At 38.9% G+C, this 23,331-nt stretch overlaps 1 protein-coding gene and 1 non-coding gene across 3 annotated transcripts in view; both read right to left on the bottom strand.

Annotated features, from left to right (window-relative positions):
* The window catches only part of SCAPER (S-phase cyclin A associated protein in the ER), a 467,237-nt gene that overhangs the window by 47,106 nt on the left and 396,800 nt on the right, over positions 1-23,331 (bottom strand). For both annotated transcript variants that reach the window (XM_065871326.1, XM_065871328.1), the window contains one exon: positions 22,518-22,673. In XM_065871326.1, the coding sequence (XP_065727398.1) occupies positions 22,518-22,673 (156 nt within the window). The remainder of the gene's footprint in view (positions 1-22,517; positions 22,674-23,331) is intronic.
* Positions 4,255-4,356, bottom strand: LOC136119507 (U6 spliceosomal RNA). Its single transcript, XR_010655501.1, has one exon. It is a non-coding gene; the product is annotated as a U6 spliceosomal RNA (small nuclear RNA).

The raw sequence follows: 23,331 nt of genomic DNA, 5'->3' as shown, positions 1-23,331 counted from the left end.
TCCCTGGTCGCAGATTTCTGATTCGGTAACATCCACCCTGATCCCCTTCAGTGCTGGTATCTTCTAGACTGCTCTCCTAGCTTCTTGGATTTTGGCTTTGTTCCCTCCTTTAGATCTGGAATCCCAGAGGCATCTTATCAGAACCTCCCATTTTAGCCTCTGAATCCAGAACACTCCACACAAAGGTCTGCATAGTGCTGGGAGTGGACGGAGTTAAGTCACTGTCCCTCCCAATGATGAATGTGAACTTCACTGTTCAAGGAGAAGTGAATTATTTCTTACAGAGTTATTCCAGCTGTGGGCTCTTATGTACTGGGACAGTCTTAGAAAGCTGACCTTCATCTAGTAACATCATCATTTATCAGGCTTTGTGGTGAGCAAAAGGGACATGATTATCTGTCATATATTCTCTATTGAAAAAGCCAAAGTACCTGTGCTCCAGCAACAGTGACCTGTGATGTATTACAAAATCAAGGAAGACCAGACCCCTGTCCTATAGAATGTTACAGTCTAATAGTGGCAGGCATGTGCATCAGCTTCCTATTGCTGCTGGAATAAATGATCACAAGCTAGTTGTTCAAAACAACACAAATTTATTCTCTTAAAGTTCTGGGGGTCAGAAATCCAAAATGTCTCACTAAGCTAAAATCAAGGTGTTACCAGAGCTGGGTTCCTTCTGGAGGCTGAAGGGGAGAATTTATTTCCTTGCCTTTTACAACTTCTAGAGTATGGTTGTTCCTTGGCTCCTGGCCCCTTCTTCCATCTTCAAAGCCAGCAGCATAGCACCTTCAAATCCCTCTCTAACACTGACTTTCCTGCTTCCCTTTGAGATTACACTGGGCCCACCTGGATAATCCAGGCTACTCTCTCCATTTCAAGATCCTTAACCATTTCTGCAAAATTCCTTTTGCCATGTTAGGCAACACATTTATAGGTTCTGAGGATTAGGATACAGATATCTTTGGCAGGGCATTATCTCCCCCCACCCTTAATTTTTTTTATTGTGGTAAAATACACATAAAATTTACCATCTTACCTGTTTTCAAGTTTACAATTCAATGGTATTAAATTCGTTCATAATGTTGTACAACCATCACTACCAACCATCTCTGTAAGTCTTTTTTTTTTTTGCAGTACGCGGGCCTCTCACTGTCGTGGCCTCTCGTGTTGCGGAGCACGGGAGAGGCTCCGGACGCGCAGGCTCAGTTGCCATGGTTCATGGGCCCAGCCGCTGAACCACGGCATGTGGGATCTTCCTGGACCGGGGCACGAACCTGTGTCCCCTGCATCGGCAGGCGGACTCTCAACCATTGCGCCACCAGGGAAGCCCTCCATAATTCTTTCATCATGTAAAACTGAAACTCTATACTCATTAAACAATAACTCCCTATTCCTTCCTCCCCCTGGCAACCACTATTCTACTTTCTGTCTCCATGATTCTGACTACTCTAAGTATGTCATATATGTGGAATCATCATATAGTATTTGTCTTTTTGTGACTGGCTTATTTCACTTAGCATAATGTCCTCAAGTTTCATTCATGTTGTAGCATATGGCAGAACTTCCTACCTTTTCAAGGCTGAATAATATTCCATTATATGTGTATACCACATTTTGTTTATCCATCATCCGCTGATGGACACTTGGGTTGCTTCCGTTTTAGCTACTGTGAATAATGCTGCCATGAACATGGGTGTATAAACATGTCTACAAAACCGTTTTCAATTCTTTTGGATATATATCAGAGGTAGCATTTCTCAATCATATAATAATTCTATTTTTAATTTTTTGAGGAATTGCCATAACATTTTCCACAGCAGCTATACCATTTTACATTCCCACTAACAATGCACAAGGGTTCTAATTTCTCCATATCCTCACCAAACCTTGACATTTTCTTTTTTTTTTTAAATAGTAGCCATCCTAATGGGTGTGAGGTGATATCTCATTGTAGTTTTGATTTGCATTTCCCTATCAATGACATTGAGCATCTTTTCACGTGCTTATTGACCAATTTGTATTTCTTCTTTGGAATTCAAGTCCTTTGCCCATTTTTTAATTGGGTTATTTTGTTGTTGAGTTTTAGGAGTTTTCCATAGTTCCTGGATATTAACCCCTTATCAGATATATGACTTGCAAATAGTATCTCCCATTCTCTGGGTTGTTTCTTTACTCTGTTGATATTATATTTTGATGCACAAATCAAAAAACTTTTCATGCAGTCCCATTTGTCTACTTTTTCTTTTATTGCCTGTGCCTCTGGTGTCACATCCAAAGAAATCATTGCTAAATCCAATGTCAGGAAGCTTTTGCCCTGTGTTTTCTTCTAGGAGTTTAATTGTTTTAGGTCTTACATTTACGTCTCTGATCCATCTTAAGTTATGGTGTTAGATAAGTGTCCAGCTTCACTCTTTTGCTTATGGATATCCAGTTTCTCCAGCATCATTTGTTGAAGAGACTGTCCTTTCCCATTCAATGGTCTTGGCGCCCCTGTCAAAAATCATTTGGCTATAAATACAAGAGTTTAAGTCTGTGCTCTCTATTCTATTCCATTGTTATATATGTCTGTCTTTATGCCAGTACCACACTGTTTTGATTACTGTAGCTTTATAGTAAATTTTGAAAACAGAAGTGTGAGTCCTCCCCCTTTGTTCTTCTCTTTCAAGATTGTTTTGGTTATTTGGGGTCCCTTGAGATTCCATATGAATTTTAAGATGGGATTTACTATTTCTGCCAAAAAAAAAAAGACTTTGGGATTTAGATAGGGAGTGCAAGGAATGTACAGATTTATAGATTGCTTTGCATAGTAATGACATCTTAACAATATTGTTTTATAATCCATGGACATGGGATGTGTTTCTAATTTATGCCTTCTTTGATTTCTTTTGGCAATGTTTTATACTTTTCACTGTATAAGTCTTTCATCTTCTTGTTTAATTCCTAAGTATTTTATTCTTTTTGATGCTATTATAAATGGAATTTTCATAATTTCCTTTCCAGATTGTTCATAGTATATAGTGTATATAAATGCAACTAATGTTTGTGAGTTGACTTTGTATTCAACTTTATTGAATTCATTAGTTTTAACAGCTTTTTTGTGTGGAATCATTAGTAGTTTCTACATATAATATCATTTGCAAACAGAGAAAATTTTACTCCTTCCCTTCCAATTGAGATGCCTTTTTTTTTTCTTTTCCTCACCTAATTGCTTTGGCTACAACTTCCAGTACTATGTTGAGTAGAAGTGGCAGAAGTGGGCATCCTTGCCTTGTCCTGATGTTAGAGGAAAAGTTTTCCTTCTTTCATCCTTGAGTATGATGTTCCTTGTGGGCTTTTCACATATGGCTTTTATTATGTGAAGGTAGTTTCTTTCTATTCCTAATTTGTTGAGTGTTTTTATCATGAAAGGGTGTTGAAATTTATCAGATGCTTTTCTGTATAAATTGAGATGATCGTGTTTTTTTCCCCCTTCATTCTGTTAATGTGGTCTATTAAATTGATTGATGTTCCTATGCGGAACCATTCTTGCACTCCAGGAACAAATCCCACTTGGTCATGGTGTATAATCCTTTAAACATGCTGCTGAGCTTGGTTTGGTAGTGTTTTGTTGAGGATCTTTAAATCAATGTTCGTAAGGAATATCTGTCTGGAATTTTCTCTCTTGTGGTGTCTTTGTCTGGCTTCGGAATCAGGATAATGCTGGCTTCATGTTAGAAAGTATTCTCTCCTCTTCAATTTTTTGGAGAAGTTTGAGAAAGACTAGTGTTAGTTCTTTAAATGTTGGGTACAATTCACCACTGAAGCCATCAGGTCCAGGGCTTTCCTTTGGAGACTTCTGATTACTGCTTCAGTCCCCTTATTAGTTACAGGTCTCTTCAGATTTTCTATTTCTTTGTGATTTAGTCTTGGTAGGTATTGTGTTTCTAGGAATTTGTCCATTTCATCTAAATTATTCAATTTGTTGGCATACGTTGTTAATAGTACTCTCGTATAGTCCTTTTTATTTCTGTAGAATTGGTAGCAATGTCCCATTTTCATTTCTCCCCCCGCCACCCAACTTTACCGAAGTATAACTGACAAATAAAATTGTAACATTCAATGTGTGTAAAACATGATGATTTGATATACATTGTAAAATTATTCCTATCATCAAGTTAAAACATCCATTACCTCATATAGTTAACTTTTTTTTTGGTAGAATGCTTAAAATCTACTCCTTTATAATTTCAATATACAATACTGTACTACAACTATAAAAAAACAAAACACTTCAAGAATCTGAGTGTCATCTTTGTGCAGGGACCATGCTAATCTTTGCATCAATCTAATTTTAGTATATGCACTGTCAAAGTGAGCACCCCATTTTCATTTCTGATTTTAGTAATTTCAGAGTTCTCACTCTTGTTTTCTAGCTGAAGGTTTGTCAATTCTATTGATCTTCTCAAAGAACCAGCTTTTGATTTCACTGATTATCTCTATTGTTATTTTATTCTCAACTTAATTGATCTCCGCCATAATCTTAATTATTTCCTTCCTTTTGCTAGGCTTGGGTTTAGTCTGTTCTTTTTTTCTAGTTCCTTAAGTTGTATAGTTTTTTTTTTAATTAATTAATTTTTGGCTGTGTTGGGTCTTCGTTGCTGCACACAGGCTTTCTCTAGTTGTGGCTAGCGGGGTCTACTCTTCATCGCAGTGCATGGGCTTCTCATTGCGGTGGCTTCTCTTGTTGTGGAGCATGAGCTCTAGGCATGTGGGGTTCAGTAGTTGTGGTTCGTGGGCTCTAGAGCACAGGCTCAGTAGTTGTGGCGCACAGGCTTAACTGCTCCGCAGCATGTGGGATCTTCCTGGATCAGGGCTCCAACCCATGACCCCTGCATTGGTAGGCAGATTCTTAACCACTGCACCACCAGGGAAGTCCCTAGTTAATTTTCTGATTTGAGATATTTCTAGTTGCTTTATTGTAAATACTTATAGCTATACACTTTCCCCTTGACAGTGCTTTTACTGTCCCATGAGTTTTTAATTTATTTTATTTTTTAGTGAGGTAGAGCTGACTTACAATTATATTAGTTTCGAGTGTACAATGTAGTGATTGAAATTTTTATAGATTATACTCCATTTAAAGTTATTATAAAATATTGGCTATATTCCCTGTGCTGTAACGATATATCCTTGTAGTTTATTTTATAGATAGTAGTTTGTACCTCTTAATCCCCTACCTCTACGTTGCTCTTCCCCACTTCCCTCTCTACACTGGTAATCACTAGTTTGTTCTCTATATCTGTGAGTCTGTTTCTGTTTTGTTATATTCATTAGTTTGTTTTATTTTTTTAGATTCCACATACAAGTGATAACACACAGCATTTGTCTTTCTCTGTGTCATTTATTTCACTAAGCATAATATCTCCAGGTCCAGTCATGTTGATGCAAATGGCAAAATTTTATTCCTTTTATGGCCAAGTAGTATTCCATTGTGTGTATGTGTGTATGCATCTCCTTTTTCCATTCATCTGTTGATGGACACTTAGGTTACTTCCATATCTTGGCTACTGTAAATAATGTGGCTATAAACACTGGGTGCATGTATCTTTTCAAATTAGTGATTTCATTTTCTTTGGATATCCACCCAGGAGTAGAATTACTGCATCATATGGTAGTTCTAATGTTAGTTTTTTGAGGAACCTCCATACTGTTCTCCAGAGTGGCTACACCTATTTATATTATACCAACAGTGTACAAGGGTTTCCTTTTCTCCATATCCTTGCCAACATTTGTTATTTGTGGTCTTTTTGATGATAGTCATTCTGACAGGTGTGAGGTGTTATCTCGTGGTTTTTAGAATTTTATTGAAGTATAGTTGATTTACAATGCCGTGTTTAATTTCTGCTGTACAACAAAGTGATTCAGCTATATATACATATATATATATATATATACACACATATATATATGTATATATATATTCTTTTCCATTATGGTTTATCACAGGATATTGAATATAGTTCCCTGTGCTAGGACCTTGTTGTTTACCCATCCTATATATAGTAGTTTGTATCTGCTAATCCCAAACTCCCAGCTAACTTCCCTTCCCCATCCTGCCTCCCCCTGGCAACCACAAATCTGTTCTCTTTATCTGTTAAGTTTGTTTTTGTTTTGTAGATATGTTCATTTGTGTCGTATTTTAGATTCCACATATAAGTCATATCATATGGTATTTGTTTCTCTTTCTGACTTACTTCACTTAGCATGACAACCTCTAAGGTCCATCCACGTTGCTGTAAATGGCATTATTTCATTCTTTTTTTATGGCTGATAATATTCCCTTGGATATATATATACCACATCTTCTTTATCCATTCATCTGTCGATGGACATTTAGGTTGTTTCCATGTCTTGGCTATTGTAAACAGTGCTGCTATGAACATAGGGGTGCATGTATCTTTTCGAATTATATTTTCGTCTGGGTATATTCCCTGGAGTGGGATTGCTGGATCATACAGCAACTCTATTTTTAGTTTTTTGAGGAACCTCCATACTGTTTTCCACAGTGATTGTACCAATTTACATTCCCATCAATAGTGTAAGAGGGTTCCCTTTTCTCCACACCCTCTCTAGCATTTATTATTTGTAGACTCTTTAATGATGGCCATTCTGACTGGTGTGAGGTTGTACCCCATTGTAGTTTTGATTTGCATTTCTCTAATAATTAGTGATGATGAGCATCTTTTCATGTGCCTACTGGCCATCTGTATGTCTTCTTTAGAGAAATGTCTTTTTGGGTCTTCTGCCCATTTTTTAATAGTGTTGTTTGCTTCTTTTTTTTGATATTGAGTTGTATGAGCTGTTTATATATTTTGGATATTAACTCCTTGTCGGTTGCATCATTTGTAAATATTTTCTCCCATTCAGTAGGTTGTCTTTTCACTTTGTCAATGGTTTCCTTTGCTGTGAAAAAGCTTTTAAGTTTAATTAGGTCCTATTTGTTTACTTTTCTTTTTGTTTCCTTTGCCTTAGGAGTCAGATCCCTCAAAATACTGGATTTATGTCAAAGAGTATTCTACTTGTTTTCTTCTAGGAGTTTGATGGTTTCCAGTTTTACATTTGGGTCTTTAATCCACTTTGAGTTTACTTTTGCATATCATGTGAGAAAATGCTCTAATTTCATTCTTTTACATGTAACTGTCCAGTTTCCCCAGCACCATTTATTGAAGAGACTGTCTTTTCTCCCTTGTATATTCTTGTCTCCTTTGTCACAGAAACCATAAGTGTGTGGGTTGATTTCTGGGCTCCCTATTCTGTTCTGTGAGCTATGTGTCTGTTTTTGTGCCAGTACCATACTGTTTTGATTACTGCAACTTGGTAGCATGGTCTGAAGTCAGGGAGCGTAATACCTCTAGCTCTGTTCTTTATCAAGATTGTTTTGGCTATTTGGGGTCTTTTGCGTTTCCATACAAATTTTAAAATTATTTGTTCTAGCTCTGTCAAAAATGCCATTGGCATTTTGATAGGGATTACATTGAATCTGTAGATTGCCTTGGGTAGTATGGTCATTTTAACAATATTAAGCCTTAAAATCCATGAACATGGTATATATCTTTTCATCTGTTTACGTCATCTTTAATTTCTTTCATCAGTTTCTTAGAGTTTTCTGAGTATAGGTCTTTTACCTCCTTAGTTAGATTTATTCTTAGGTATTTTATTTTCTTTTATTTTTTGATGTGATTGTAAATTGGATTGTTCCTTAATTTCTCTGACAGTTTGTGTATAGAAATGCAACATATTTCTGTATATTAATTTTGTGTCCTGAAACTTGACTGAATTCATTGATAAGCTGTAGTAGTTTTTTGGTGGTGTCTTTCAGATTTTCTATGTATAGTATCATATCATCTGAAGACAGTGACAGTTTTACTTCTTCCTTACCAATCTGGATTCATTTCATTTCTTTTTCTTGTCTGATTGCTGTGCCTAGGACTTCCAATACTATGTTGAATAAAAGTGGTGAGGGGCTTCCCTGGTGGCACAGTGGTTGAGAGTCTGCCTGCCGATACAAGGGACATGGGTTCATGCCCCGGTCTGGGAAGATCCCACATGCTGCGGAGTGGCTGGGCCCGTGAGCCATGGCCACTGAGCCTGTGTGTCCGGAGCCTGTGCTCCGCAATGGGAGAGGCCACAACAGTGAGAGGCCCGTGTACCGCAAAAAAAAATAAATAAATAAAATAAAAATAAAAGTGGTGAGACTGGGCATCCTTGTCTTGTTCCTGGTCTTAGAGGAAATGCTTTCAGCTTTTCACTGTTGAGTATGTAATTAACTATGAGTTTGTCATATATGGTCATTCCTTATTTTGAGGTATGTTCCCTCTGTACCTGAGAGTTTTTATTATAAATCGATGTTGAATTTTGTCAAAAGTTTTTTCTGCATCTATTGAGATGATCATATGATTTTTATTCCTCAATTTGTTAATGAGGTGTATCACACTGATTGATTTGTGGATACTGAACCATCTGTGCTTCCCTGGATAATTTCCACTTGAACATGGTTTATGATCTTTTTAATGTATTGTTGGATTTGGTTTGCTAATATTTTGAGGATTTTTGCATCTATGTTCATCAGTGTTACTGGCCTGTATTTCCTTTTTCTTGTGATATATTTGTCTGGTTTTGGTATCAGGGTGATGTGGGCCTTGTAGAATGAGTTCAGAAGCATTCCTTCCTCTGTAACTTTCTGGAAGTTTGAGAAGCATAGATGTTAACTCTTCTCTAAATGTTTGGTAGAATTCACCTGTGAAGCCGTCTGGTCCTGGACTTTTGTTTTTTGGGAGGTTTTAAAATTCCTGATTCAATTTCATTACTGGTAATTGATCTGTTCATATTTTCTAGTTCTTCCTGGTTCAGTCAGTACATATCTAGGAGTTTGTCCATTTCTTCTGTCCAGTTTATTGGCATGTAGTTGTTTGTAGTAATCTCTTATGATCTTTTATATTTCTGTGGTGCTGGCTGTAACGTCTGTTTTCATTTCTGATTTTATCGATTTGTGCTCTGTTTTTTTGTTTTTCCTTGATGTATCTGGCTAAAGGTTTATCAATTTTGTTTATCTTCAAAGAACCAGCTCTTGGTATCACTGATTTTTTCCATTTTTTTTTTTACACCCTGTTTCATTTATTTGTTGTTATCTTTGTGATTTCTTTCTTTCTACTAATTTTGGGTTTTGTTTGTTCTTTTTGTAGTTCCTTTAGGTGTATGGATAGGTTGTTTGTTTGAGATTTTTCTTGTTTCCTGAGGTAAGCTTGTATCACTATAAACTTCCCTCTTAGAACTGCTTTTGCTGTGTCCCATAGATTTTGGATTGCTGTGTTTTTGTTTTCATTTGTTTCCAGGTATTTTAAAATTTCTTCTTTGATTTCTTTAGTGATCCATTTGTTGTTTAGTAGCACATTGTCTAGCCTCACCTGTGTAATTTTTGCAGTTTTTTCTTGTAGTTGATTTCTAGTCTCACAGCGTTGTGGTTGGAAATGATGCTTGATATGATTTCAATTTTCTTAAATTTACTGAGATTGTTTTGTGGCCTAGGATGTGATCTATCCTGGATAATGCTCCATGTGCACTTTAAAAGAATATGTATTCTGCTGCTTTTGGATGGAATCTTCTTTATATATCTATTAAGTCCATTTGGTCTAATGTGTAATTTAAGGCCAGTGCTTCCTTATTGATTTTCTGTCTGGATGATTTGTCAATTGATATAAATGGGGTGTTAAAGTCCCCTACTATTATTGTGTTACTGACAATTTCTCCCTTTACGTCTGTTAATATTTGCTCTATGTTTTTAGATGCATCTATCTTGTGTGCATATATATTTACAATTGTTATATCTTCTTCTTGGATTGATCCCTGATCATTATGTAATGTTTAAGAGTGTTTTGTTTAATTTCTGCAAATCTGTGAATTTTCTAGTTTTACTTCGATTATTGATTTCTTACTTCATCCCATTATGGTCAGAGAAGATATTCTGTATGATGTCTACCTTTTAAAATCGACTGAGACTTAATTAGTGGCCTAATATGGTATTCTATCCTGGAAAATATCCCATATACACTTGAGAAGAATGTGTATTTTGCTTTGGGGTAGAATGTTCAGGAGGGGCATTATTCTGTCACATGGGCCTATTCATTCATGATTCATTTATTCAACAAATATTTACCAAGGACCTACTCTGTGCAAGCACTTTTCTAGGCACTGGGATTCAGCAGTAAAATCCATGTTCTCTTTCTAATAAAACTTACATTTTAGTGTACGAGATACAATGAACAAATAAACAAGTATCACATGTAATATATAGTATGTCAGGTGTGCTAAGTACTGTAGAAGAGCAGGGGATATGGGTAGGGAATGAAGATGCAGGGGTGTGTGTGTTTGTGTGTGTGTGTGATGCTATTTTATATAGGGTGGTTGGGGAAACCCTTTCTAAAGTGCTATTTAAGCAGAATTCTACAGAAAGTGAGGAAAGAAGCCATGTGGATACCTGAGGCAAGGGTGTTTTTAGGCAGAGGAACAGCAAGTCCCAAGGCTTGGAGCCAGGAGCATGCATGACATATTCAAGAAACAGCAAGAAGGCCAGGGTGGCTACAGCTGGTTAAGCAAAGTGGAGGAACAATGGGGGATGAGGTCAGAGAGGAAACAGGAAGACGATCAGGTAGGGTCTTGTAGAGCATTGTAAGGACATTATAAGGGTTTTACTGAATGAGATGGAAAGCCATTGTAAGGTTTTGAGCAGAGGGGTTATATAACATGACTTTGGTTTAAAAATAATCACTATAGATAATTGGTTGAAAAGTTGTTAGAAGAGCCAAGACAGAAGCAGAGAGGCCAATTAAGAGACTGTTTCAATCATCCAAGTGAGAGATCATGGTGGATGAACCAGGATGGTAGTCATGGATGTGGTAAGAAGTGGCTGGATTCTGAAAAATACTCAGAAGGGAAAACCAATAGGATTTCCTGATAGAATGAATGTGGGGTGAGAAAAAGAGGAGTAAAAAATAGCTCAGTGGTTTTTTTTTTGCCTGAGTAATTAAAAGAATGTGGCTGCCATTTACAGAAATGGGAAAGACAGTGGATAGAGCATGTCTGGGGAGGAAAATGAGGAGTTCAGCTTTAAACTTGTTAAATTCAAGATGCCTATTAGACACCTAAGTGAAGATACTGGATCAGAAGTTGGATAAAATGAGCTTCCCAAGGGTAGGGGATTTTGTCTGTCTCCAGGGCTTAGAACAGTATCTGACATAGAGTAGCCACTCAGTAGACATCTGTTGAATAAATGAATAAATATACAAGTCTGAGTTCAGAGGAGTGATCTGGGCTTGAGATATTTGGGAGTCATCAACACACAGATGGTATTTAAAGCCAGCTCATCTAGTGAGTGAACATAGAATAGTCTGAGAATTGAGCCTTGGGATACTCCAAAGTGTAGAAGTTGGGGAGATGAGAATAAATCATCAAAGGAAACTGAAAAATGAAACCAGTGGGGTATGAGGAAAAGCAGGGAAGTGTGGTGTCCTAGAAGCAAAGTGAAGATAGTTTCAAGGAGGAGGAAGTAAAAAATAAAAAAGTTTAATTAAAAATAAATGAGGACTAAAAAAGGATGAAATTTATAGAAATGACTATTAAATCCTATTTTTAGATTTAAAAACTAACTGCATAGGTTTAGGATGGGAAGAAGGTAAGTGACAGGGGACTGGAATATAGCTTTCAATGATAAGTAGGGGGAAAAGACTTAGCAAATTAGCTTCCTATCCATTCAAATGAAGAAACAGTCTTGCTTGATTACCCATGAATATAATTCAATTTTGACTGAGCTAAGAGGAGTAAAACGTACACAACCAGAAAGGTTTATCCTGATCCACTGCAATGAACAACTACTCTGGAAGTACTGGTTCTAGCACTGGGTATGGCACTACATTCAGGACACTGATGTATCAGAAAGTTCTCAAGGAAAGTTAATTGTGTGGTAAAACTATGTGGAAACAATGTCACCTGAGGTACATTTGAAAGTACTGGGAAATTTATTTCAGAACTGGAGGATATAAAGGTTATCTTCAAACTGAAGAGGTATTACACTGTTACTTATGACACCAGAGGAGAGATGCTACCCGAAAGCAGATATTAGATAAACTTACAGAAAATTTTCTAACAATCAGAACACCCAAAAGTTAAATGGGCTGTTGGTGAGGTATTACATTCTTAACTATTCTGCAATCAGTGGAGGAATACATTCACTGAAGTGACAGAGGGCACTCAAAACTCAGCTGGGCAATGGACAGGATGATGTCTAAGATTCTGTTCAGTTCTGGGGTGTTATAACAGGTGTGAATCTACTTCAAAAATTATAGTCTCCTCCACAGACACACATACACACACACACACACACACACACACACACACACCTATATTTTATATATACAGTAGAGGGAGAAAATAGCTTGTTTAATGCAGATCTAATTTGGAGCCCTGTTGAAGGGAATGAGGATGACTTAGTAGAGATATGAGAGCAAGAGAAAACTCAAGGTGGAAAAGATTCATGTGTAAGCACTATAAGATAGTCTGGACATTTGGTTAGAGAAGAGGAAAAATAGAGGAGAAATTAAATAGTGAGAATATTAGGTAGGGTGAGGCTGGCTGATTACTTGGGAGGATTTCCAAAGTACCTGGTTATTAGTTTCAGTTGAATTCAAAGAGGAACTTTTGAGAAGGAAACCTTTCTGGGAAGAGAAGTGATAGATGATGAAAACAGAGAGACATTCTTGTTGTTGGAGATCAACAACCTAGAACATGCTGGAGAAAGAAGAAGACCAAGAGGACACCAATGAGAATGGAAGGTAAAGGGTGAGGCCCCTAAGAAGAAACTGTGGTCTCTGGCAGAGGTCTGGGAGGAGGACCAAGAAAGTGGAAGATAAAGACAGTCTGGGGACAACCAAAGGTGAATGGAGAAAGGGCAGGGAGGAGTCCAAAAGGTGAGAATATGGCGGCTCTGGATGACTGACAAGAGTATATGGTCCTAGATCTTGGAACTACAGACTAGGACTGTTGTCCAAGAATGCTTCTCAGATGGGACATTTCTGACCTCTCTATCTTCAGTTTTCTCATTATCACTGTAAAACACAAAAGGGTCCTGTGCTGATTTTGGCTAGTTCAGCTGATATTTTGGGCTTCTCTTATCTTTAGTATTTGGCAGTTAGGCTGAAGGACCTCTGCCAGAGGCTCTGTTGTGTTGCCAAATGAAAGCAATTACTTCTTCTGGGTGAGTAACTGGGAGGAAAAAACTGTCATATCTGGGCTGCGTGATGCGGTACCCTCCTAATTAATCTTTCCTGCTTCCACTCTTGCCCCTATAATCCATTCTACACAGAGTAAAAATTCATTACTTTTTAAGTAATCAGATCATGCTGCTCTCCTGCTTAAAATCCTCCAGTGGCTTCCTATCACACTTAGAATAAAACCCAAACTTCCACTCTCTCTGTCCTGATCTCTTGGCCCTTCATCTCCTAGCACTTTCCTGCCCATCACATTCCAGCACACTGCTTTCTATGTTTCTGGTACACACCCACTTCAGATATTTGGGAGTCATCAACTTCCTATTCTGCTCAACTAGAATACTCTTCCCTCCAGTCTTTACAGAGTTGGCTCCTTCTTAGCTCAGTGTCATCTTCCCAGAGAGGCCTTCCCTGACCACTCACTCAAATCACTCTGCTATATTACCCTGCTTTATTTTCTCATATCACTATCACTAGCTAAAATTATCTTATTCATTTACTGGTTTATCATCTTTTTCTCCTGTTAGACTGTGAGCTCCATAGAGCGAGTATTTTGTTCACCACTGGATCCCTAATACCTCGACAAGTGTCTGGCACATATCAAGTGCTCAGTAAACAGTAACTAATAAAGATATGCTAAAGCAATGGAAGGAAGAGAGAGAGAACTGGTCTCAGAAAGGTATGCCAAAGGCATGAAGGCCTTGGAGTCTCCTTCTTACCTTAGGGGAGGAAGAACGTGAGACATAGGCACCTCTTCTTCCTATGCTAAGAGTAAGCCCAGGAAATGGGGCCCTGGCATAGGTCGATGGTGCACACCAGTATTTGCTAATGCTGCCAGTCATAGCTATTTACCGACTTCTTATTTTGTTTCTAGCCTGGTGCTAGGTGCCTGAAGGGGAGCTGCTAGGATACTTAGTCTCTCTCCTTAGGGAAACCTTTTCATTTGAAGCCACAAAACATATACACAGGACAAAGGAACTAGTGAATTAGAAGTAGACAAATATCAAGTCATAGGTATAAATAACAGGAGCCACCTCATATTTTTGTGGCAAGCATCTTTTTGATTTAATTGCATAGGACTGGATTGGATTCTGAAAAACAGAAGTCAAAGATAGTAAAAGTTTGAGGTCTTAAAATCTGTTCATACTATACTACAGTCATGAGCAGAATAAGGTAATCAGGAGGAAAAGCCAACTTTGGACGAAAGCCAATGAGCTTAGAATCTGACATATTAAATATAAGTTCCTGGTAGAAACTGCCAGTAGGAATTCCAAGAGGAAATGTCTACCAGGGGCTTGTTTATGAATATGGTTTATGCCTTAACTTTACTTGCTTCTGGCTTCATTTACTTTTCCTTACCTATTTTCTTTTATTCTAATTTTTTCATCTGTTTTTTAAAAATAAGAAGACATATATACTTCTATAAGCCATCTCAAATCTTTTTGGAACAGGGTGGGGTGTAATAAATATATATAAAAAAGCACCTTGGACAGAAGGTCAGGGTGACAGACATGTTAGCCCCCATTTGCCCCTACCCTGACCAACTCTGTGAAGAAGAATTGTCAAATTCATGTTTATAATGTGAGGAAACAGGCAATGAGAAGCTAAAGAATCTGTCACTGGTCACAGAGCTAGGAGAGCAGGAACTACATTCACATTTTTCTGACTCCCAAACCTGGGCTCTTCAATACAACAGTACAAAAGGATTTTCCTCTTGAGATCCTGACCCCCAAAGTCCTAGAGCCAGTGGGAGTTCAACTGCAAGTGTACACCAGATATATTCTGCTATCCTAAGTGTGGTGAGCCTGCATACGTATTGGCAGACTACCTTCATCACATCCTCTCCCCTCTGGGAGTAGTAAGTCAGTGAAGCCTGCCCCGTAAATGCTGGCCCTGTGGGCTAAGGCCCAGGCAGCTCCCTTTCTCTGGCATAGTGCCTAGCACACAGTAGACACACAGTTTGAATTGCAGCAATGAAGCGATCATCTTTTTGTCCCTACAAGTCAACTATGACTTCATTACCAGCTGGGATAGATCTTTCAGAAATCTCTGTACTAGCATTTGCCCAATTGTGAATATAGAGACAGCCCAGAGGTTCCTGTTCCTGTATTCTTCTCACTTTCCAGACCTGAAGGATTCGGACAATCACTCTTCCTTATCAGTCTAGAGGCTGTTATGCTCCCTAGGACAGTGTGAGGATTGCTGGGAGATAACTCATGAGGAGCCCTTAGCCTGGGGCACATAAACAGTGTTCAACAAATGTTATTTCCCTTAGTTACACTTGTTTAGTCTTATTATGTTCACTTCATTCCCCATCTCCCAACACCAGCAAGCCTTTTGTCGGAGGACAGTGGCTAAAGATGCCAAGAGAAACGATAATACCAAGTATGAGACTGCAGAGAGGAAAGAATACAGATGAGAACAGGATACTGGGAACACATTTATCTCTACGGTAGGTTGGAACGTGGAAGACTCTATTTTTCAAACATAAACATAGCAATATTTCTGGTACAATACGCTCTTCCAGAACCTTTATATTGCCCATGAAGAGATGGGAGTCTACTTCTCCTCCCTTTGAAGCTGAATGGGACTCTGTGGCTGCCTTGCTGAACAGAATTCAGTGGAGGGGATACTGCATGACTCCTGAGGCTAGGTCATAAAAGGTGACATGGTTTTCACCTAGCTCTCTCACTTGTCAGGATGCTCCTCCTTTGAACCTCCACCATGCTGTGCAGCCCAAATTAGCCTGTGCAGAGGGACCACATGGAAAGGTCCCTAACAAACAGGTAGCATGAACTACAGTCACGTGTGAACAAGCACACAGATGATTCCAACCTCCAGCCTTCAAGTCTTCCAACTGAGGCCTAGAGACTGTGGAACAAAGATGAGCCATTCTCCCTGTATCTTGATAGAATTCCTGACATTCAGAATCTGTGAGATTAACAGATTGTCATTTTATGCCACTAAGTTTTGGGGTAATTTGTTACACAACCATAGTAACTGGAACAAGAATGAAAGCAAAGGAGAATATGTGGTTTGGTGAGACGGGAGAAGTGTAGGGAGAAGAGTGGGGTTAGAATAATCTATATGTTGCCAAGGAGCAAATAGGACTAGTACTAGTAGGTAGTATTAGGGAGACGGATTACAGCTTGGTATAAGGAGACGCTTTTAAAGCATTAAAACTGATCAATGACAGAATAGACTCCCCTGGTAAATAATAAGTTCCCTGTCAATGAAGATACTCAAATGTAAACTGAAAGAAGTTATTGAAGAGCTACAAATCTGAACAGAAGACGGGATTAAGGTGACTTTAAGGTTCCTTCCAGTCAATGGAACATGACAGCACATTAGATCTGGGGTACAAGGAAGATGGATGAGAGAGAGATGACATCTGGAGCCTGATGCCCGAGAGACCAGTGATACCATACATAAAAAGAGAGACTATGAGAGGATTTAAAAAGATTCTTCGGGCTTCCCTGGTGGTGCAGTGGTTGACAGTCCGCCTGCCGATGCAGGGGACGCGGGTTCGTGCCCCGGTCCGGGAGGATCCCACATGCCACGGAGCCGCTGGGCCGGTGAGCCATGGCCGCTGAGCCTGTGCGTCCGGAGCCTGTGCTCCACAGCGGGAGAGGCCACAACAGTGAGAGGCCCGCGTACCGCAAAAAAAAAAAAAAAAAAAAAAAAAAAAAAAAAGATTCTTCTTTTCCATTCCTTTTGTCTCTTGCCCAGATGCTGTTAATGGTCTTTCCCACTTTCTACAGCCTCTCTCATACACTTTCACATGATAACTCCCAAATATGGTTTTTAGCATGTCATTGCCCTGATCAAAGGCTTTTAATGACACCACTGCCACCACCACATTCAGCAGACTGTTTTATATATCACACAGTATTTTTATATTTATTACCTCATTTGAACATCGTAACAGTCTGGTAGGCACTAAAATCACCAATACATACATCTCAAAATCCAGCCAAATTAAGTACTCTGTTCATTCTTCATGTTTTTTTCTGCTTTGATGTCTTTGCGTATGCTATTTTCTTTGTCTATGTTTTTCTCAACTCTAAATGTTCCAACCCTTTTTATCTTCCAAGGCCTAGATTAAATTTTAGTTGCTCTAGAAAACAGCTAATTCCTACAACTAAGAGTGATCTCTCCCTCCTCTGAAGTCCATCAATGATGATGTGATAATCCAATATTTATTAAGCATTTACTATGTGCCAGGCAGCATACTAAGTGCTTTTTGTGTGTTATCTTCTATCCTCTGTATCACTCTCTGCCTTATAGCATGGATATTTGTATATACCTCTTCTTTACTAGCTTACAAGGTCCTTGAGGACTCGATCAACATCTTAGTCATTTTTGTTTTCTCCCAAGCCTAGCACAGGGCCTGGCACAGAGCAAGCACTGTATAAATATTTGTCTAATGAATGAATGAATAATTCAGGCAGGCAGAGTTAAAGTTTACCTTTGCTTGAACAAATGGTTTTCAAGCACCTTAAACACTTAAGAAGCACCCATTTATATCCACAAAATTAATGGGCTAAATTACAAATCATTCTTATCTTTTTATGACACAGGTTTCCAGAGACCTTGGCTAGAACTCATTTTGTTAGTGTAGTTTACAGATGTGAAAATAAAAACCACAAATACACATAATAACAAATTTCTCTTTGTGTAAAAATATTCTAGCATTCAGAATAGTGTTTTCCAACCAATCAGAATTAACTAAGTTTTACAAGCTCCTGTTTTTCTTCTGTGCAGTCATAAGGACTGTAAACTCTTTCACTTTGGATCCACTACTTCTTGGCACTCTTGCTATAGTACTTTGCATAGTTATGCATCTAGAAATGATTGCTGATTAACTGAAAGGTTTTATGTTGGTTACAATTTATAATCACTCATTACGGTTCGGATCCTATTAGTTTGGCTAAGGAGCCAGCACCTTAAGGGGGACTCGAGCCTTAGCCAATTATGGCAGTTGAGTCACTGCCCTGAGATTTGAAAACTATCCTTTTTTCCTTATTTCTTGCAGGCCCAAGAATGGAAAACTGGTAACACTTAAGGCCAAACAGTCATTTCTGAAAGTCCTATTACACATTGTTGAATTTTGTTGAAGTGATTAAGAATTATAGCTTGTGAACAATTCACATATTAAAATTGTAGAGTAATCCTAATATAAAAATCAATCCTTTCACCAGAAGATCACAATTTCGATTTTTACTTAAAGAAATGCAAGTTTACTGTTCAAAACCAAGGCTGGTACAAAAATCATGTGAGTACTTTTCTCCCCCATGCTGAAGCAGAGATTAACAGTGTAAATACTGACACCCAAATTGTCTTTCAGAAAACCTAGGTAAAAATTAGAAGATTAAGGGCACAATAGCAGGGCAGTGCAAAGGCAGACCTGCTATAATCACCATCACAAAGGCCGGCCACCGGCAGACTGCAAAGTGTTTACTCAAAGCCCTGTGCTATCAATTAGTGTACATAATTATCTCAGGGCCTGCCAGTTCACAAGAGGCAGTTTTTGAAGGTCTCTCTGGGCCCCCTTTGTCTTTTACTCCTGTTGGTCACAGAAGGGCTTTGAGGACAAGCCTTCCTCGGCGCTCAGGCTCTGGCTGGCTTCCCTTGGCAGCCCCAACAGGAATTATGTGAATTCCTCTAGTATAACAACAACCAAGCTACCTTTCTCCCCACACACGGCTTTGACCTTGTGCTGAGACTATTTAACACATCCAACAAAGTGCTTTCAACAGGTCATTATAGTTTAAAAATATAATTTCAAAGAAATGGGAAGTATTGTAGCACAAAATGGGCTGTAAATATTAGAGGTAAACAAATCAGAAGATGTAGGAAAAACTCCCTGTATTCCTGTAGCTTGGCAGTATTCAGGAAATGCTGGAAGATTGAAGGATGAGAGGAAGAACAGCAGACAGGGGTCATTCTTCTTGTCTCTCAGAGAAGCAGCTTACACTGATACTGCTAAGAATTTCCTAGGTAAATTAAGCCAGGAAACCACCCGAATCTGCTTTTGCAGCAAGGCCTACCAATAGAAATTTGCAGAGTAACTGAGGTTGGAGAAGGAAATTATATTGGGTAAAAAAATAGATGAAGAATTCTTAAAAACCACTAAGGGTTAATCATTGATTTATTTAAAATCCAGTTGTATATGTACATAGAAATAATTATACTTCATTTTATGAGTGCATGTATATACGTATAGAATAATGTTTTATATATAAACTTCATATATACACACTCACACTTTGGTCTGCCTGGATAATCCTTGGGCATGTCTAGAATCATGGAAAACCACGTATATCCCCTAATTTGGAGACTATACCATCTACCACTCAAAAATTTCAAGTCAGAAACTTGGGAGTCATTGCAGACTCCTCACTTCCTTTTACATCGAAAGGATGCCATTTCCCTTACATTTATTCCCTTACATTTATTCTGTGTCCTCAATGTATCTGCTCCTCTCTATTTCTTCTGTCTCCACAGGCCCTCAACATTTCAAGAGTCTTTTTACTATTCCTTCTGTCTCTAGGCTCATGCCATTCCAGTCATTTCTATAGTTTTCAGGAGTGATCATCCTATCACAGAAATGTGAACATGTATGGAGCGCACTGAATACCTCATCTCCTGCCACTCTTCACAGTCACCCTGTTGTAAACTACATCAAACTGAACATGAGACAATGTCTTATATATCCATAACTCTTGGTTTGGGTTGCCCTCAAAGCAGTCCCTGAAACAAAGATATGGGTGTTAGTAGTTTATCTGTGAGGAAGTAGAGAAGGAAAAGAGGGTAGGGAGAAAAGCTAATCAAGTATGTGTTAATGAACAGGTTACCACTGGGTCCCTTTGAGAAACCGTACAGAACATACCTCAGGATCGTCCCACTAAGGGTTAGCGGAGCTGGGATATTACCCACCAATGTATTGTTGGAGAGTCACTCCTGGGGGTGTTAACTCCCTGGCACTTCTAGCGAACAGCTACTTGTTCAGTGAATATCCTCAGGCAGAGAAATACAGGAAGCCACTTGTAGGTGACCTCCTGATAGGCCACAGGCACCAATAACATCTACTATATCATGCAGTGCCCATATTATGCCCCTTCTCCCGAATGAATTCTTTACTCCACTTGTCTTCCTGGATCCTTTAAGATTTAGGCCATTGAAGCCCTTCTTGACCTCCTTTGGAAGTGCTTTACTTCCTTCTCTGGGCACATTCTCTTCTGTTGCAGCTATTATGTTTTAGCTATTAATTTGCAAGTCTGACTCCACACCAGACTCTGGGCTCCCTGAGGGCAGTAACCTTAGTACTTAGCTTGGTGTCTGGCCCAAGGCAGGTGTTCAGTCAATGTCTACTAGACAAGGACATGACTGTGTGTGTTAAAGAGAAGAGGATCCTGTTTTCCACATAGGTAATTGAGAAAATTTTCAAAGAAACAAAACGTATGCTCCCATATTTTGAATAATAAAAAGTCAAGTGTGTAGGACGGGACACCAAGGGAGGAATCTTGGGTCCTAATTCAAGTTAGTTTGGCTCAGTTGCTTTCCCTATAAAAATGAGTGGCTATTAATGACCTTTAAACTTCTTTCAAGTTCCACAGATTTCAAGTGACTGAATCCATGTGTAAGTGAAAGCTGAAGCCCACAAACTATACAACAACCACATATGGAAATGTTTATGTGTGATATTCATCTGGATTCAAGGAAAGAGTATAGGTGACAAAGACTTGAAACGCTGGCAGGTTTATAATGGTGTGTATACAGAAGAGTGAGTGTTGGAAGGGTCTCCTGGGTGAGAGGATACCTCCCAGGGAGTGGCCTGGCTACTGCACAGGAGCTAGCTGGGCAGCATGGCAGCCTCCAATCTGGCAGGTGCCAGTGCCCTGGATGGAGCCCTGTTACTGCTGCCAGCCTCTGGGCAATGTGGGACCACCCGAGCTTACTTAAGTCACAGACCTACACATAGCCACTTCCTGAGTTCTCATCAAATCCCTGGAAGGTAGGCTTTGGCTACATTTCTAGAGGGAACAGACTAAGTGGAACACTGACTACAGGTCGTGCTTGGCTTCCTTGATACTCAGACAGTCTTAATCTTCCTAGAAATGTGACTCAGGGTAGAGGGACTAGGCAAGAATAAGGAAGAATAGGTGGGTGTCGGGGTCCTATGCATAACAGACTAGCAAATGTTGAGGAAGTTCATTTCAGAAAACAAATTCTCTTTTAAAATATTCTGAATACAGACATTAGCATTGTGTGTACATTGAATACGGCTGGATAAGATTTCTTTAAGTAGCTAGACTTTATTAGTTTCAAATCATTAGTTTTCTTCTTGACAAATCCCTGATATATATATATATATATATATATATATATATATATATATATATATATATATAATTTGTATGCAGTGCTGTTTAGAATTTAATTGTAAGAAAATTGTTTTACTGAACATCCTTAATATGCCTGAGGGATATGTCATATTTCTATCGGAAACACTGAGTCACTATTGCAAATGATTTTTACTTGGTAGGAGGGGAGAGAAAAGAACATGAGGCGGTTTACTCTGTCTCTCTTAGAGAATTACTGTTTTTGAGGACAGTCCACAGGGTGGGGTGAGGGGGTTTACAGAGCCAAGCAGGCCAGTCGTAGTCCCTGGCACACTGGCTAAAATGATGCCCATAGGTCATGTGTGACGTCAGGGGGCTACTGTTTTTGGATGGCTCCTTTCTCTTATTCATGGAGATACCTTGGAAGGACAAAGGGGAAAATAAAGAACTTAGGAGGCTATAACTGAAAGCATGTGATGGTCAGGGCACTGTGAAGCTGTGCCGTGTTGTGCTGAAGGCCTGACTTGATTTGGTCTAGGCTTTGTCACTGACTTGCTGACTCAAGGAGAATCACTTGATTCCTCTGGACCTAAGTGGAAGAGGAAATGGATGACTTCTAAGGTCTCTTGTAGAAATTATAGTTAAGTTTATGACACCAACAAGAAAAAAAGGCTCTGACAGGAGCATGTAGCCAGGGAAAATGAGACATATTAGACAAGTCTCAATATGGGAAGCCAATAAGGACAGAGGTAGCACAAAGAGGAAAAGAGCCCAAGATGACCATGTACATCCCTATGAAATGACTCCAAAATGAGCAAAATCCAAGAGATGTTTCAAAAGTTGACTCCAGACTGACATCAAGTAGAGGCCTTACCTTCCGGTGACAGCAAAGCACAGCGTGCACATTCCGTGTAAGAGCCCTGCGGCATGCTGCAGAAATGTGGCTGTTTTGGGATTCTCATCCACTGGGCCTTGCACCGAGAGGAAGCAGCCACAAAGCTTGTCGATCAGACCAATGTTCACCACGTAGCTAGATGTGGGGAGAAATGTGTGTTAGCAATCTGCATAGTCTGGCAACATCTTCACCTTCAAAGATAAATCTTCACAAACACAGGCTTAGACCCTTCAAGCAAGCAAACACAACAGACACACGTTTGGGTACAGCGTCTTAAATAACAATTTCCTAAGATTTAGTCCTGAATAATCAGCTATTTCTGTAAATGGTTCTCTTTTCTCTTTTGGTTATTCTGATGTTATTTTTTCAGGAAAGTGATCATCTGATCATTCTCACCGGTCTAGAGAGTCTGACAATAATTGAAATGATTTATAATGATCTCTGTCCTCTTGAAAAGCAGTACTTCCTAAAGTACTAGGAAGCTAAGTTCACCAGAATTCAGGGATTCAGAAAATAAGATAATGCTACCCAGACACTCCTGTTACAACCTAAACTTCTAATGCCACTTTAGATTCTCTACTTTTTTAAAAACCCTATCACCATTAGAAGTATAACAGTGAGAATCTAATTGCTCTCTGTTATGAAAAGTAGCAGTCCTGAGAGTTGACAGTAACACTTATGAAGTCATTTTCATCTTTTCAGTCTATTAAACAGTTTTCCAGAGTCGTTTATTAACCTGGACCAACAACAGTAGTTCTTTTATTAGTCTACAAAGCAGAAATAATTGAAAATA

The sequence above is a fragment of the Phocoena phocoena genome, chromosome 2 (assembly GCF_963924675.1).
Source record: "Phocoena phocoena chromosome 2, mPhoPho1.1, whole genome shotgun sequence".
Classification (NCBI taxonomy): Eukaryota; Metazoa; Chordata; class Mammalia; order Artiodactyla; family Phocoenidae; genus Phocoena; species Phocoena phocoena.
The sequence above is the reverse complement of the archived record's forward strand: the minus strand, read 5'-3'. Positions and strand labels throughout refer to the sequence as shown.